This window comes from Myodes glareolus, chromosome X, assembly GCF_982192425.1.
Source record: "Myodes glareolus chromosome X, mMyoGla1.1, whole genome shotgun sequence".
NCBI classification, from domain to species: Eukaryota; Metazoa; Chordata; class Mammalia; order Rodentia; family Cricetidae; genus Myodes; species Myodes glareolus.
Genome location: NC_142053.1, coordinates 75,979,034 through 75,997,111, shown reverse-complemented (window position 1 = coordinate 75,997,111; position 18,078 = coordinate 75,979,034). Strand labels below are relative to the sequence as shown.

At 42.8% G+C, this 18,078-nt stretch overlaps 1 protein-coding gene and 1 pseudogene across 1 annotated transcript in view; both read left to right on the top strand.

The window, feature by feature from the left end:
- The first annotated feature begins 304 nt into the window (after window positions 1-304).
- The window catches only part of Tbx22 (T-box transcription factor 22), a 28,156-nt gene continuing 10,382 nt past the window's right edge, over window positions 305-18,078 (top strand). Inside the window, exons 1-4 of the mRNA XM_085684329.2 lie at window positions 305-440; window positions 15,315-15,491; window positions 16,086-16,263; window positions 16,990-17,091. Of these exons, the coding sequence (XP_085540455.1) occupies window positions 401-440; window positions 15,315-15,491; window positions 16,086-16,263; window positions 16,990-17,091 (497 nt within the window). The 5' untranslated portion in view covers window positions 305-400. The remainder of the gene's footprint in view (window positions 441-15,314; window positions 15,492-16,085; window positions 16,264-16,989; window positions 17,092-18,078) is intronic.
- Window positions 10,323-10,890, top strand: LOC125389483 (phosphatidylethanolamine-binding protein 1-like; annotated as a pseudogene).

Below are 18,078 nucleotides of genomic sequence, written 5' to 3'. Positions count from 1 at the left end.
TGGTAGGCACTACTCCTACTCCCCCTTACCTTTCCCTCTAAGTATGCCAGCCTAAAGTTGAGAGAAGGATGCAGCCAGGCAAGGATGAAAAGGGCGACACAGAGAGACACGTCCTCCCAGCACCCTCGAGACCCTGAAGGCTGAAATCATATCATTGTGCTTTCATGACTGACCTTGAGTCAAAGCAGGTTGAAATTGTGTGAACAAAGGTGCCAGCAGGGTCAGTTCTAGGATGTAACAAGTTTTGCTCCTCCCACTCCTGGAAAGATCTGCAAGTTCTCTTGTGCAGATCACTTGCGCTTGGACCCTAGGCACAGTGACCACTGGATTCCCAGAAGAGCTAGTGTGGACATCTTTGAAGTGGAAGGACTCAGCCTGACACTCGTCTGGCATTACCACCATGGGCACCCAGAGACACACCACTGCTTCTTGCCTGCCAGGTAAATTCCCTTGCCTTTTGAGCCAGGCTGTTGTTTTTCTTTGGGTGCCTTCTGTAAAAGTTTCCTTTGTAGGCTCCGTCATCCCTCTTAGATATTATTAGTCAAGTCTTTCAGATTAGGAGGTTTCGTCTGCAGTCAGACTTGATGGTGTCATAGAGATCCTGAAATCACTACCTCCTACAGCAGTGGTTCTCAGTCTGTGGGTCACCAGCCCTTTGGTAACCTTGTATCTTTAAAAATATTACACTGTGATTCACAGCAGGAGCAAAATTACAGTTATGAAGTAAGAACGAAGTAATCTTATGGTGGGGGGTCACCACATGAGGGACTGTACAAGGTGTCACAGCATTGGGAAGGTTGAGAACCACTGGCCTGTCGTTTGAAGTGGAATGAGTGCGCCTCGAAATGAAGACTAGAAGTAGCTTGTCTGTTGAGGGAATCCCGAAAGCACCCCAAAATCCTACCTCTGGGCTGGGACAGAAGGCGCTGAAGCAGAGGAGATTATGCTTCCCTTAAGTTAGGAATGCCAAAGTAAGTTTTGGGAGCCTGGGTACAAGAAGGGATTCTTGTACCTGACTGAAGAGTGAGAACTGTGGCTAACATGAAAGACTGTTAGCTGAATGCTTGATATTGAGAGGTGACCTTGGCTGAAATCTGTGAGTCCTTATGCCTTCTTCACAAGCTGAGGAGCCCTGGCTTGCTGAACCAGAAGGTTGCAGGTTTGTCTTTGTTTTTTTTCTGAGCCCCTTTAGACTCACTTGTGTCCACAGAGGGCAGCAGAGTTCATCAGAGTTTGTCAAAGCATCTTTTATTTGTTCATGTTTTCTCTCAAGAGACCTTGAGTTCAGACACAGCAGTTGTAACACACACAGTCACACACACATATCCATCTTCCCTACACAAGAATACATGCCATATACATTTTTATTTAGATTAGTAAAAGATAATATAGAAAATACTTAATAGTGAAAGGACATTACAGAGGTTATTGTAGATTTGACACAATGCATTTCTTCATTCTCAGCTCTTCTGCCTGTTACTGAAAGAGCAAAGGTTACATAGAAATGGCAGAGAAAATACGGAAAAATGAAAAACAAAATATACTAGAAGGGAGAGAGAGATTAGAGAGAGAACAATAGAGAGGAAAATAATAAAGAGAAAACCAGAAATGAAGAGACATAAAGAAACACGAAGGAGAAACCTTTGAGAAGGAACACATAACAGTGAGACAAAGAAAAGCAAACATACAGAAGCAGAAAGGGACACTGGGGGACAAAGAAGGGAAGTAGAGACCCACTGAGCTTTCTGTCAGCAGATACTGCATCCTTAAGAAGTTTTCTTGCTTCTGGAGGACTTGAGATAAACTGGAAGTCTTCAAACATTCCTCTCAAGCCTGTGACAGTACCTCATGTTCCCTCTATTGTAGCGACTTTAATTCATCAGTACAGTTCCCACAAAAAACAGCAATGTGCATCAGATAAACACAACATCACACTAAAATAAAAGTTTCATTCAGAGCCTAGAGAGATGACTCAGCAATTAAGAGTACTGACTGTTCTTCCAGAGATTTTGAGTTCAATTCCAAGCAACCACAAGGTGGTTCACGACCATCTATAATGAGATTTGGTGCACTCTTCTGACCTGTAAGTATACATGCAGGCAGAACACCCATACATAAAAGATATAAATAAATAAAATTTAAAAATTTAATTCTAATCTGACTTTAAAATTTTTATAAAGCCAAAACAAAATAATGATGGAAGGTAGATAGAACTTCCGTCAAGAAAAAAAAAAAATCATTCCTGAAGAAAATGCCTGTATCACTTTATAGATGTCCTCATAATTATGACTAAAAATCTTTTTACAGTTTTTCACAGAATACACAGACACAAATTTAAATAACTATTCAGAATTTTGCCTTCTTTCAAAACAGGTAAAGGTGAATTAGAACTTAAAGAAATACTCTAGTCAGGGCTGGAGGAGTGGCTCAGCAGTTAAGAGCAACTATTGTTCTTCCAGGGGCCTGAATTCTATTCCCCGCAGCCACCTGAGGCATCTCCCAACTGCCTGAGACTCCAGCCCTATGGGATTCAATCTCCTCTTCTGGACATCACAGGTACCTGCACTCACGTGTAGGTATCCACACACAGATATATACACACGTTCATATAGCTAAAAACAACAACAACATTACTAAATCTTTTTAAAAAAACACCCTCTAGTTAAAGAGACAATGGGGGATATCAAAGAGATGGCTGTTAAACAAGGAGGAAATGAAAATTACTTAAAATTAAACAGCCATGATATATACACAGAGGACCTGGTGTAGACCCATGTGAGTCTTGTGCTTGCTGCTTCAGTCTCTGTGAAAACATAAGAGTTTTGTACAGTTGATTTAGATATACTTGTTCTCCTGTTTTCCTCCATTCCCTCTGCCTCTTACACTCTGCTTCCTGCTGTATGGGATTCCCTGAGTGTAACATGAGGGCCGGCTTGTTGTGGTTTCTGTCCTGCCCAGTACCCCACAGCTGGCAAGCCCCAAAGAAAATCACACACAGGACTCCATAAGATTATAAACTGATTGGCCCATTAGTTCAGTCTTCTTATTAACTAATTCTTACATCTTACGGTAACCCATACTTCTTGTCTGTGTTAGCCATGTGGTTCAGTACATTTTCCAGCTGTCAGCTCACATGTTGCTTCTTCGGTGATCTGGGCAGGAGTGTCGGAGGGAGCTTCCTGCTTCCCAGAATTCTCCTGTTCTCATTGCATCACCTCTACTTCCTGTCTTGTTTTCCCACCTATACTTCCTGCCTGGCCAACCAGCATTTATTTAAAATATGATTGACAGATTACAGACAATTCTCCTGTACCACCTGAACTCTGAAGGGAGGTATTTGATAGAGATATCCCACTTAGAGTTGTTTGTTCCAAGGTATATTTATAGTTTTCAGTTTAGTATTTTATGGGACTCCTGGGTCTCTGATTCTTGTGCCTTCTCTTGGACTCTTTTCCTTCTGTTGGTTTGCCTTGTCCCACTTGAATGTGGTATTGTCTCATCTTATTCTAATTTATTTTGTTATGTTTTGTCTTTACCTCTTAGAAACCTATTCATTTCTAATGACAGACAGAAAGAAAGTGACTCTGGATGGGAGGGGTGGAAGAGTTATGGGAAGGAATAGAGGGAGGGGGAAACTGTAATTAGGATATATTGTAAGAAAAAAGAATGAATTTCTGTAAGCTTCCGCACTTTTCTGTGGACACCCGAACCTCGAAACAGGCGCGCGCTTTCCTGACTCGAGCCCACGAGAACGGACGCATGTCCTAGGGGTTTGAACAGACAACGCACACACACAAAGAGACCGGCTCATCTGCCAAGGAGCAAGTGGCAAATGGCAGCTTTATTAAGCATAAGTCGGGTATATATACTGTGGGGCAAAAAGACACCAGCCCCCCATCAGGATCAAGGAAAGAGAAAAGTCAGGGGGTCGCACCCAAGGTCGGACAGCAGCTGAACAGAGAAAAGAGGAAGCCAGGTGGGCGTGCTCAGGCTCAGAGAAAAGCTGACCCGGGAACCTTGCCTGCAGGGCTGCTGCAGGTGGAATTACCATGACAGAAGAGTTCTCTCTGAGCTACACCCTTGGGCCATAGGTGATATTAACATAACAGGAGAGGGCAGTTCTATGCCACACCCTCAAGCTGATGCAGTGGAACCAGGAAGCAGAACAGCCCTGCATAGCACCTCGGGAAAAATGGGGAACCTGTGTACCTACAAGTCTCCCCTTAAATATATATAAATATGATGACTAGCAGCTGTCTTAGGCATGTCGGTCGTTGGGTTAGGTCCCTAAACCCGTCTACGGGAATGTGTTCAGGTCCAAACGCACCCCTTGTCTTAGGCGAGACCGCCCCCCCCGTGCAATAAACCCGTCATTGCTTACTAGTCATACATTGAATCCAGCCATATTTATGCTGAAAGATGCTCCGAGACGAATGCCTACTAGGGCCAGGCCGTGGCGGACCTGAAGCCATTGGCCAGGTGAAAATGTTCCAGCATACACATGAGCAATCCTGGAAGAGACTGTGCTTGCACAGTGTCTGAAACGTTTTGCTCTGAACAGAGCTCTTTTGAGTAAGGCTACGGCACCGGCAAATGGGACCACTGGAATGACTAACCATACTAAATTAAAGCCAATTAGCAATTTGTATTCCGGGGTCCGAGAAAAGCAGCAAAATCCTAACCAGCGACCAGCAGAGGTCAAAATCCACACCCAGTTTGTAAAGATCAACAAAAGGCATCCAATCGAGAATTTAAATTAATTTGAATGTCCATGGTATTTCTGTCTGACCTGCAGGGTTCTCAATGCTGTAATCTAGGGTAGGGGAAGTAGCTGCTTCCCCTCAGGGGGTAGAGCAGCCTTGGCTAAACAGGCAGATCAAGGCAGAGCAAAGATAAGAAGCTGGGAAAGGGGCAAAGGCAGGCGCTGGATCATCTCTCAGGAATCTGCCATCTTCCTCGCCGCCTCTGCCACGCCTGCGGGGTCTCTTGATCTCGCCTTGTCCTCAGGTCTCTGAACAGAGGAATCCATGGTCCGCACCAGATGTTCAGGGACCCAAATGGATTGCTTTGCATCCTGTGGAAACACACAAACCGCTCCTCTACCCCAAATTAATGCATGAACTGGACCATGTTACACATTGGGAGTAACAAATAGAACAAAACTTAGCTCAGCCAGTACTGACGTCTGCTCCAAAGAGCAAATTTCATTGGCCTGTGCCATTGCAACCGGCCTAAATATTGGGCTGCATAGCGAACCCCAAGACATCCTTTAGAATTAGTTTGCCTGGAACTTTTCCAGGGGCAGAAAATAATTATCTGATCCAATATGTGAGCACTTATACAACCGGATAGGATTATTAAAATTGTTATCTTTATGGGGGCACATTGCCTCCCGCCAACATTTTGAGAAATAATTAATAGGATCGACATATTTGACTATAGATTTGGAAATCTTTGTCAGTCATCAATCCATACAGAAAACATTAGATTTAAAATCAGACAACTGTTTCTTACAACAACCTCTTAAACTCTGATTTACCCGGGGTATTTCCCATTTTTTAATTATCTCTTATTTAATTATATCTTAATCCACAATGCATCCTGGCCACACAACAGGATGACCCAGTCCACGATCCTCATCTTTCCGATCTCGTCTACGAGTCTCGGCGGAGGGTGTCCAGGTTGAACAAAATCCATAGAGTATGAAGTTGAGGAGAAACAGCAGCTTGCTTATTGCTCTGCTGGGGCTAGCTTTTTACCATGGCACCAAATGGAGAGCCATGGAGGGACTCTCACCTGACCCCAGCAGGGATCAAGGAATAATCACCTGCACTCAAACTTTCTCATCCAACTCCAGGAGCAGAGGGAAGTTATGATTCTTTGTAGATAAGCTCCTCAAACGTATTTTTTGTCCTGGAATAACTCTGTAGACCAAGCTGTCCGTGAACTCATAGAGTTCCACAGTCTCTGCTTCCCCAATGCTAGGATTAAAGGCGTGTGCTACAACACCTTGAACTTACAGAGATCTGTCTCTGCCTCCCAGGCATTGGGATTAAAGGCGTGTACTACCACACCCAACTACTCTCTTCCTTAAAGAACTTTAACTTATAGCCTGTATATAATTTTAGCATATTGTAAACCAGTTTGAGGTTTTCTTCCTCTTAGAATCTCTCTTTACCGTATATTTTTCTTTTTATGACCATATAAGCCTTTAATTTACTAAGCAATATGGAGACCCGTGGCTTTGACGACTAGATTCAACCCATTTTTTAGTTCTCTATTGAGATGGAAAATCCTTGACCTAGCAGCCTTAACGTTGTTTGCCATTGTCCCAGGCTATAGGTCTGCCTTTGTTATCTAGGATACAGGCAACCTGCTGAAGCAGCTCCCCAGCTATGGCGCGCTTTCTGAGCTAACCCAAAGGTAGCAACTGCCTGCCAGAAAACTGTAGGCTCGTGGCCTCTGTCAGCTTAAAGGCATTTGTGTCTGGCTTGGCCTTAGTCGCGGGCATGCGCAGCCTTTGCTCTGTTGGCTCCGCTCCGAGCCTCACATAACGTTACATACAGCCTCCGATGTAAACCTGCCCTTAGCCCGCCCACTTGTGGCAGGCACCTTTTGCCACCGCAGTGTTCCGCGCCTTGGTCGCCAGTTTCCTGGGACTCCTAGAGTTGCCAGCCACAGTTGCGCAGCCTGCCGGAGTCCTGTGTACAGACCCTGTACGGTCTGTCAGCCTCCGCGCAGGTGGATCATATTCCGCCTAGCATGTAGCTCATTAGCTGCGGGTAATACCCAGCTCCATCTACGGCTTGGGGCTCAGGGCTGCTGCGCTTTCTTGTTTTGTCAAAACTCTCTCTCTTTTGCTCTTTTGCCTTTAGTTACTCAAAAACTCTTAATAGAATTGTTAGACACACCTTTGAATATTTTCTCAGCCCGAGGCCCGCAGTTACATGGCCATCGGCTATTGCTAGCGTGCTTGCTTACCTGTCCTGTAACCTTGGGAACAGATTTCAGCAGGGAGCTAGCTGCACCCAGCCTGTTTTCTTAGGCAAAAATTAAAGTTCCCTGCATGTGAGAGTCAGGGACTGAGTTTTAAAATAGTCTAAACAGTCTCTTGTGCAGTGTCATCTAATCCTGGTACCTAGTCTCTTTACGAATTTTAGCAGCTGATTTGCCCACTGGCCTTCAGCTCTGGATCAGACCTTTTGGTACCCATACTTCTAAAAATCAAACTCATTCAATACCCCCTTATCACACGCGCACAACCGCACATCACAACACTGGCCAGATTCCGGATCGTGGGGGAACCCCTACCTCTTTGAGTTTCTCGTGGTAGATCCACAGACGGCAGAACGCTGTTCTTCAGTCCTTGTTCAAAGCCCACCCAGGGACGCCATCTGTAAGCTTCCGCACTTTTCTGTGGACACCCGAACCTCGAAACAGGCGCGCGCTTTCCTGACTCGAGCCCACGAGAACGGACGCATGTCCTAGGGGTTTGAACAGACAACGCACACACACAAAGAGACCGGCTCATCTGCCAAGGAGCAAGTGGCAAATGGCAGCTTTATTAAGCATAAGTCGGGTATATATACTGTGGGGCAAAAAGACACCAGCCCCCCATCAGGATCAAGGAAAGAGAAAAGTCAGGGGGTCGCACCCAAGGTCGGACAGCAGCTGAACAGAGAAAAGAGGAAGCCAGGTGGGCGTGCTCAGGCTCAGAGAAAAGCTGACCCGGGAACCTTGCCTGCAGGTGGAATTACCATGACAGAAGAGTTCTCTCTGAGCTACACCCTTGGGCCATAGGTGATATTAACATAACAGGAGAGGGCAGTTCTATGCCACACCCTCAAGCTGATGCAGTGGAACCAGGAAGCAGAACAGCCCTGCATAGCACCTCGGGAAAAATGGGGAACCTGTGTACCTACAAATTTCAATAAAGGGGGAAAAATAAAATAGATAAAGAAAAAGGACATTTAGCAGCCAAGATATAAAATACTGAGCAGCCATTAATTCAGGTTGACAGTTTCAAAATGCATGTCCATGTGATAAAATAGATTAGAAGCACTATCTGAACTCAGTTGTGAATATTGATACCAATTGCTTTAATGTTTACTAAAATACTAGCGCATTTGAATCCTGTAATCCAACTGTTTACCTAAGTATCACTTGCATTACTGAATTGAAAAGTTAAAAACTATCATGAGCAATATGCAAACATGATTTAAACAATTATGGATACACTATCATAAAATATATAATCAAATGTTCCAACTATCTATCAACCTTTTTGGTAATGTGAGTCACAAAGGCTGGAGACACAAAGACAGAGATTTGAGAAGTGGCAGTTGTTTTACTGAGACGATTTACTAATGTAATTTTAAAAAACTATTCTAAGTCAGCAATAATCAGAGTGTTTTCAGGGCATATATTGTAGCACAAAGATTTCAGTGCTGCATTCTATTTGCTAACACACATAGCTATCAGTTTTGTTCTTCCTTCCTCTTCTTATGTGGCAATTTAAATATGGTAAATACAAAGAGTATATTAATGATAATTTCAATGGTTCCTCTAATTCAAGTCTCCATATTTCCTTTTATTGCTTTATTACTGGTATTTTTGGTACCTAGGATTTTCTGACTTGATGACTATTTACTTCAAGCAGGAACAACTTTTTGTCTAGTTGGGTAAAATCCTAGTAAAGAAAGACAGTGGATAAAAGTAAGCATAATTTTGGCGTTAAGCATATCCACTGTAGATGTCTACCTATATTTAATATTTTTACAGACTTAGATGAAACACTTCATCCTATTACCTTTTAGGTGCTAGATATTGCTGAGCCCTGATCTAATAAAGATCATCATTGAGATACAGAGGGAATCCATTTACAATTTATTCACTTGCCCTGAGCATGACAAATCAGAGTAACAAATTAGGGAGTGAGAATATATTAGAATACACAAGGAGAGTTGTAGAGATGACAAAGGCCTAAGATTTGGTGGACTACAGCCTATGGTGTGAAGCTTTTCTTCTTTGGAGCAGGTCAGGTTCATGCATGTTTAGATTAGACAAAGTTAGAGGAACATGAGTCACTGACTTAGACTCAGGATTTGGACTGTGTTGCTTGCATATAAAATTGTTTGTTGAGAAGGTATGTGGATCAAAATTATAAAAGCACATTTCCCCATAGCTTTAGAGAAATGAAATGATTCTTCACAGTATCTTGCAATAATTTATTATTGGAATAAACTTGGTATATTGCTTGTCGAGTGACCTGTGCTGGTCATCCTTTTTATACGCTTGCAATTTTGTTGGCTTGTTTGTTTACTTAGGTGCTGTGGATTGAACACAGGGCCCTGCACATATTAAGACCTAAGCTTTCACTTCACATTCCAATATTGTAATAATAAAATAGTTTTATATATTTGTGGAATACAAAATGATGTTTTGAAGCATATACACCATCAGTACATACTACTGTAATAGTGCCAATAGAGCAACAGAGTGGTAACTTAAAAAGTGTAGATTTTATTCAAGCTTAATGTTTTCATGAGTGAAGATCGAAAGATGTAAGACACAGAGATATGAATTATGTACACCATGCCTATTCCTGAAGAAGTTTGATACATATTCTTGCCGCTACTCAGGTCACTATATAATCGAACCACCTGTGTGTTCATTTTCTTCTTTTCTCTTATCCATTGACTTTGTCCAAAATTATTCAAGGACAAAATTATCCTTAGAGTTCTGAGGGCAAAATTGCTAACAAGAAACTGAGACAAATCTACTAACTTTAAGTCATGAGTTAAGTGGAAAAAGAGTTATATAACTTTGAGTATAAGGAATATAATGAGCCTAAACCTGATGTTCTGTTATCATAAGAAGACCTTCAGTATTTGATAGTAATAAACATAATTACATTTAGCAAAATAACTTTTCCTTCAGTTAACTTTCCATTCCTCCCCTTGAAAAGAACGCAACTAGTAAAGATAAGAATTTATCTCCCTTCTCTTTGTTCTCTAACTCTCTCGAGGAACAATGGTGACAATGTTTTCCATGCATAACTCATATCCTAGCCTAATTCAATTGTTAGATAATATGCTCACAGAAGTTCTTGAGAGATCATACCAAATTAATGCAAAACAGAAACTGAAGAATCCACTGTGAGAATTTATTTAATATTTGTTAGGACAGTTTCCTCAAATGCCTGGAGTAAAAACACAGTTATATGTTACTGGCTTATCATTTACAAATCCATCTAATTATGTAAGAATATACACTTTCGGCACTGGGGACTTAGCACGTGAGTCCTCGCCCTCGTTGTCGCCATGCCCTCCGATGTCAGCCACTGGTCCGGGACCCCTGAGCCTGCAGGAGGTGGACAAGCATCCCCAGCAAGCGCTGCGGGTCGCCTATGCCAGGGTGGAGGTGGATGAGCTGGGCGAAGTGCTGACGCCCACCTGGGTTCAGAATCGTCCCAGCAGCATTTTATGGGATGGCCTTGACCCAGGGAAACTCTACACCCTGGTCCTCACTGACCCAGTTGCTCCCAGCAGGAAGGATCCCAAATTCAGGGAGTGGCACCATTTTCTGGTGGTCAATATGAAGGGCAATGACATCAGCAGCGGCAAGGTCCTCTCCGATTATGTGGGCTGTGGGCCTCCCAGTAGTACAGGCCTCCACCGCTATGTCTGGCTGGTATACGAACAGGACAAGCCACTGAACTGTGACAAACCCATCCTCAACAACAGGTCAGGAGATCATCGTCGCAGCAAGTTCAAGGTAGCTGCCTCCCGCAAGAAGTATCACCTGGGAGCTGCAGTAGCAGGCACATGTTACCAGGCTGAGTGGGACGACTTCGTGCCCAAGCTGTTTGAGCAGTTCTCTGGGAAATAGAGGAGCCGTGGAGGCCAGCAGTCCTGGGGATCCACATAGTACTGTCAAGTTGTATAAAGCGTGCTGCTTCCCCTCCTTCTTTCCTACCCCCTCATAGGGAGTCCTGAGGTTGGCTAGGATAGAGGTGTAGGGTGACTTCCCGCTGCCCAGCCTTAAGATTCTAACAGGTGTTGGTGTCCTGTAGCTTTAAAAAAACAGGACTACTGTGCTGAGGTGAGGCCCCAAAGAAAGGGCCAAGTCTTGCTTCTCAGTAGTGTGAGCAAAAGTCCCTGGAGTTGCTAGGTGTGTTAATCTTGTCTGTACATCATCAAATCATAATAAAGGCATTGGATTCAGACAAAAAAAAGAGAAAACAATACCAAAACTATTATTATAAAAGCAAAGCTAATAAAGTCAAATTATGTGTTCTACTGGACATATTTTCATTGATTTTAATTATTTTAAAAGTTCACAATTTAAGTCCTAACACATTTGACCTGTTGAATCTGATGTAAGATTTCAATAAAAGTTGAGGGTTTTAACATTGGCCTCAATGCTCTTCTAAGATGTGGACTCAATTTACAGATGTATAACTGATAGAACTATTAGCACGTTCTTGAAACTAAATTTTCTTATCTCTTTAACTGTGAACACAGCTGTGAACCCTGATTTAGGCATTGTGCTAAGTTGTTTGTAGAACTTATTTTACTTGACCTTTTGATAGACCTATTCTCTTATAGAATCATGGTCTATGATGACAGTATTATAGGTAGAAATAATAAGGGAAGATTAGTTTAATGCCAACAAAAAGATTTCTGTAAGTCATTCAGAAGATAGTAGAGTCAGAATTTGAATTAAATCAATGTGAACCCAAAGTCTGTCTTCTTAGTGCTTCAGCTCTATACCTGTTCACTATCATATTTCTGGGAGATCATGTAGGAACTCAGATTACTCATTTACGATTCTAGTTTGTACTGGAGGTTTGTAATCTTCAGAATGTGGGTGGACGCTTAAAAGAAATCCCACACTAGCTCAGAATTGAGAAATAGATGGTTATTTATTTAGGGGTAAACTCACAATTCAGAATCTTCTGCTTGAAAGGAGAACAGAAATCGAATCCAGCAACTGGAAAGAGAGCGGATGCATGCTCTACATGGGCTTATATTGTGTAAGAGGCCACGCCCCAGTGGGTGGGTAACCACTGGCTATAAGACTTCCTACTGCACCAGAGATTCAATAGTTCCTGATTTCTTTATCCATAAAACAGTTTTTGTTGTAAAAGAAGAAAGAGGAAGGGAAGACCCAGGTAGCAAGGTGATCTTCCAAAAACCTTATCAACGTGAATTTATTTTCTTCAGGGTTTCTTCTGCTTATAAGTAATTAAAATTCATTCCAAAACTCACTTAAGCAAACAAGGATGGTTTCCTGTTTCATGTAACTGAGCAAGTTCAAGAAATGTTAAAATGATCTGAGGATGCAACCCATATCTGACAATTCTTGACCGTTCTTTCATTAGCATTTATTCTGGATCTAAAAAAAATCATGAAGAAGAACTTGTTTCTTATTCTTATTCTGCAAGGCTTTAATTACATAAAAAACATCATAATCTTGTGGAGTGAAAATCGAGGGAGAGAAAGAATTGAAGGAAACCATCTCCATCATGAAGTTGCTTGTGCTCCTGCTAATGAGTAGCATTAGGTATCCAGTCAGGCTCCAAGTTCTAATTTTATTATATAGTATTTGTATGAAGATACACAGACATACATATACATTGCACCTATTTTTGAAATAATTATCTCCAAGTGAAGAGTGGAAGTTAAAATATCTCCATATATAAGTTTGGTATCAAAGTTTTAGTAAGTACTGCAGAACCCTCATGTGTTTCTAAATTAAACCTCAAGTTTACAGAAAGGAGACTTCTGGGCATAGGTAGGGCATACATAGTGAATTGTCCCTCACGCCCTCCAGTACCCAGCAGCTCTGATGTGAGCAACTGAACAGATTGCAAAGTTGGTCCTGACATGCTTGATCTTTGTAAATACAAGGTAACAAGAATTACTTGCACTTTAGCCCAGCAAACTGGAGCAAGAAGGGAGCTACATTTTTTTTCCTCAGTGTAATATCATCAGATAATTACTAAAATGAGAATAGGAAGGGTATAGGTTACACGAATAAGAAAGTTCTGGATGACTAAATTGCATGCATATAATAAATATTAAGGAAGACATTTCTTGTAATACAGGAATTTATGTGCCAAGATATGCTATTTCCTTGGTTAAAGAAAATCACATCATGGTAGACAGTGTGAAATACTAGAGCTGACATTGTAACAAACATCCTTTACCTTACTTTTATAGAAATCTCTTCAAAACCTCTACTAAGCAAAGTTTCCCCTTGCTATACAAGGCAATGTGAATAAAATGAGTCAGGTTCCAAAGCAGGAAAATTCTCAGAAGGGGAGACTATAATTCAAATGCTATATGGTTGTTAGCAGACTTAAATTAACCAATAAATCAATAAACTCTTGACTTTTCTGTTTCTGAACTGTGTCTTTAGATAAGAACATACAATAGTATATTTGAGGAAGAATAAATAACAAATATTCTACCTCTAAATGTTGATACATGAAAGAAATGTCCATGAGTTGTGGCAAAGATTGTATCCAGCCCTGTATGTTTTCGATCTAAGTGCTTTGTACACTGAAATTCTCCTTGCCTTATCAACTTTACTCTGCATCCTTAGGATAAAGGTAACATCTTCCAAGCTCTATATTGGATCATACTCTTCAGCAGCATTCAAACTACAAGGAAGTCTTTGCCATGACATCCAACATCATTAAAAATACTTTAACGTGTACTCAGTTGCCTAAAGCTGTCCTCCCCGTGACTGAATAACCCACCAATACTTGAGCAATTATTTCATGAAAAATATAAAGTTGCAGTTCAACAGTTGAAATTGAAATTCTGTGAAGGTCTTTCATTCTTAAACTGGTTATTGGGATATTATAAGTTAATTCTAATTCCATCCTATTGTTACTAGATTTGAATTGACTTTTGACTAAACATATCAAAGGAGAACAGAAAAAAATTTCCTAAAATGTACAAATGTCACCAGCTTAAATTTGGTTTGCAAGAGTCCAAGGGTGCCTGATTTCCTACTTCTGTTGAAAAGTGAGTGACCAAGTGACAGCCACAAAAGCAAGCATGTCACATTTGTAGACAAAAGTATTCCTTGGAAATGATGATGATAGTCTCTCTCTTCTGGACACAAACAGTGTTGCTATTCACTTTAAGGAAAAGCAAAACCCAACTCAGGAAGATATTTCAGAAGACACTAAAATCAATTACTTCACAGTTCAGCCCTTTATTTTTTCACCACATTGTTGGGAGCAAAGACTCCGTGTGCTGATAGTAACTCTCTAGTCCTTACACTGTTTTCAGATTGTTCGTGAGAATTTGAAGAGGGTATGGGGGGAGGGTATGTAGGTCCTGCAGAGGCAGGACTACAAGGCACAGATTGGCTCTAATCTTTGATTGTGGTGTTTGGGATACTCTTGAGCCCCTCCCCCCCAATAAAAAGAGGTTCTGGGGGGCATATCTACCTACACTGCCAGTTGAAGGCTCTAACTACATAGCTAAGAAAGCTTGCACTCTCTTCTGTGTTTCCAGTGGTGTCACTGGACAGAAAAAAAAAACAAAACAAAAAACCCAGATATATTTATCTGAGTCTGGTTAAGTAATATTTGCTCTTTCTTGGAAAAGTGGCCCCTCGTGGGCAATTATTTCACATGTCTTAGCGTTTTACAATTTAATGTAAAACAGTAACCTTGTGTCTCCTTCTGTTCTTTCCTCCCGCCTATATGGAGCCCCATTCCGACCAACCCCCAGTCTCTCCTCCCTACCAGATTCTAAAGTGTCACTCACAGCGCTTTTTTTTTTTTTAACGTTTCAACAGCTTCCAAAACAAACAGTGGAGGTTGTGACCGGCTGGATATTCACTCAGTTGGATGCAACAGTATCTCCCAATCGCTTTGGCGTGAGCCGCCATTGGTGGCAGGTCTGTTCCCTAACGAGTCAGCATTTGCCAAATTCTGGGATCTGGCCCGTCCCAGAATCAAGGATTTGAGGACTGATGGTACACACACATCCACTGAGAGGGAGGAAAACTAAAAAGGAAGGAAGACTCCACCTCGTAGGATTTTGACTCGTTTCATCTTCCTTCTCTTTTATTTTGTCTAATTAAATAAAAATATATTCATATATAACAGAGGGGGATTTTTTTTTTTTCTGTTATGGTGCGGATCCAAAAGTTGGTTTTCAGATTTAAGACTTCTTTTCTGTGAGCTTTTCCTCCCTTGCCTCTCATCTGTGCCCTCCCTCTCCCCCTCCCTCCTTCCCCTGCTCAGGTTGAAACTTTGCAGCGCACAATCACTTCTTCCCCTCCAGGGATGGCTCTGAGCTCTCGAGCGCACGCCTTCTCGGTGGAGGCCTTGATGGGGAGACCCAGCAAAAGAAAATCTCAAGACTCAAGAGAGGAGATGCAGCCTGAGCTGCGGGACGAACAGTGCGTACAGAAAGAGGAGGAGGTACCCAGCACCGCTTCTGGGGACTGTGAGCGGCCGGGTGAGTACACTGAAGCAGCCCGGTCACCCTGTGCGCTTCACCTTAGCGCTTCACCCGCGCTGGCTGGATCGGATCTTCTTCGCCTGGTTCACTGCGCTGTGGCAAGGATGTCCTGGCTCAGCCCTGCAGGTCAGGTTGTGGATTGCGGAACACCGTTAGCCACCTGACTTGAGTACAAATTTTAGAGCGTCTCAATCGCACTGGAAATGCCGTGGTTTGTTTGCAATGAAAAGGAGGGTTCCCGCTTACTTTTAGAGGAATGAGTCACACACCCCTTACAACATCCTAAGAGCCAGATCTGGCTGTTCCTCTCAGTAGGAAGCAGGGTGTCCCCCAACTTCTCAAGAAAATCTAGCTTCGGATTCAGCCCATGGAAGGTTAGGGGTGAGAGAATTCTAAGGGTCCCACTTTTCGTGGAATGCAAATTGGGCCCCTCTCTCTATTCAGAAACCACAAAGGGTTTTGTGGGGGAACTTATGCATTAGACTCTGGAGTTTCGGGGGGGGGGGAGGACGAGGTCTATCAGTTCAAAGATAGCCTCCTAACAAAAGGATGTGTGCAGTCTGCCAAACTCTCAAACTCCATGTCTGGCAGAAAAGCGACCCAAAGCGGAATCTTCAAAATCTTCTTTATCCGACTGCTCTGGCGGCGAGGGCAACGGCCAGGAAAGTGTGCAAGAAAAAAATATTATCCAAGTGGAGCTTCAGGGTTCTGATCTATGGAAAAGATTCCACGACATCGGGACTGAGATGATCATTACCAAGGCCGGCAGGTTCGCCTGGGGCAGTGATTTCGCCGAATCACACACAGTAGGCACTTCAGGAGGAGAATCCAGTTTTGTAACGTGAAACTCCTCCCTCTCCCCACTCTTTGGCAGATCTTAGAAAGCCACAGACTACTCAGTCTGTTGCTCTGGAAAGTACCTAGCTTCATTAAATCCTCTATTCATATTTTCTGATACATCCTTACTCCAAGGACTCCCTCTTTCAACTCCTGCCTTTGCACTTTATGCAAAAATCTAGAGCTGCACAGACAGGCAAGGGTCAGGTGTGTCTCCAACTCCTTACCTCTGTAGCCAGCCGCTCAGTTCAAGCTGAGCAAATAGCAGCAGACACTTTCCTATCCACTGTCTTCCAGCACACCATCCCTGGCTCAGATCACTGGAAAGTGTCCTTTCCATCTGGTGTGGGACAGCCTCTTAATTAGTCTTCCCAATTTCAACACTTACAAATCTACCTCACATTTCCTTCTTCTACTAAAAGTTTTTTTTTATGATTTTAAATGTCATGTGGGAGGTCATGGATGAGGGCTTTTCATTAAGACAGTCTGCACCACTAGGAAATCTTGGACTTTTAAATCCACCATCTTTCTCTTATGCAACAAATGCTACTTTCTGAACATGTCATGGAAAGGGAAGAGCATCTTCCTTCAAAGTACCTCTAGTATCTCCTACGTCAGGTTCTGTTTCCCATTGAAACCCTTATATTTTTCCCCACAGGCGTATGTTTCCTTCTGTTCGGATCAAGGTGAAAGGGATGGACCCAGCGAAGCAATACTATGTGATTTTGGATGTGGTACCAGTGGATTCCAAGCGATATAGGTAACTTGGTAGATATGGTCCAAACAGGATGAAGACACAGATTCAGAGCATCAGTGCTGCAGCCTGACCCCTGACAGCAGGAACTGAACAAAAGTGTGCCTGGTGAGGAGACAGGGTTGCTCATTCTTGGACTCAGATACCTGAATTTTCTCATTTGAATCTGAGTTCAGGTGAAGGAAGAGTAGTTCCTTCCTACTCCCTCTTCATGGAAGTTGGTGTCAAAGGACTCCTTATTGCACCCTAAGCCTACCCACTGTTTGTGCCTTAGATGAGTAATGTGTGGATGTTTGGCATCCTTAGGCAAGAAGTTTGAAAAAAAATTAGAGAGACATGCCTTAGGCTTTAGGTAGCTTCCAGGAATATTCTGTAATCTGGGCAGGTTCACAAATGATGTCATGATTTGCCCAAATCTAGTGGCAGGGCCTTAGGGTCAGGGATGGTGCTTTGCCCATATGGTGTCCCTTTTTCAGATGTATGCCTGAAGGAATGGTCAGAAGGATAGCCAGTGTCGGGATATTTTTATTCTTTTTTTTTCCCCAAAAGACCTTGAGAAGGCTGTGCTAAAGGCGCACAAGCACAAATTATTCTAAAGATAAGAACTTTTTGAGCTAGAAGCCCAGAAGCACTGCCCTGCTGATGCTTTTACTGGGAGCTCTGGAAGTGAAGGGGAGGGTGCTGAGAAAACAGTCCAAAGTGAGCCTCCTGCAGGCAACCCAGAGGTGTCTATGGTGCCCGCTAGGGAAGAACAGATCAAGTACTGCTTCCCAAGGCAAGAAAGTGCAGCTCACTAGTGGTTGGAACCTCTTCAACCGGCCTAGATAGAGAAGCAGCCGCTTGCTTGTCTCGTAGCACTGAGGCTGTTTTGGGGATCGCTTAGTAAAACGTCGGTTTGAAATCGGAAACAGTTCGGAAAACCAGCCCGGAGGCAGCCCGGGGAGGAGTTCCTTTGGAGTTTTCTGGTGTGCAGTCGCTCCTAGCAAGAAAGGG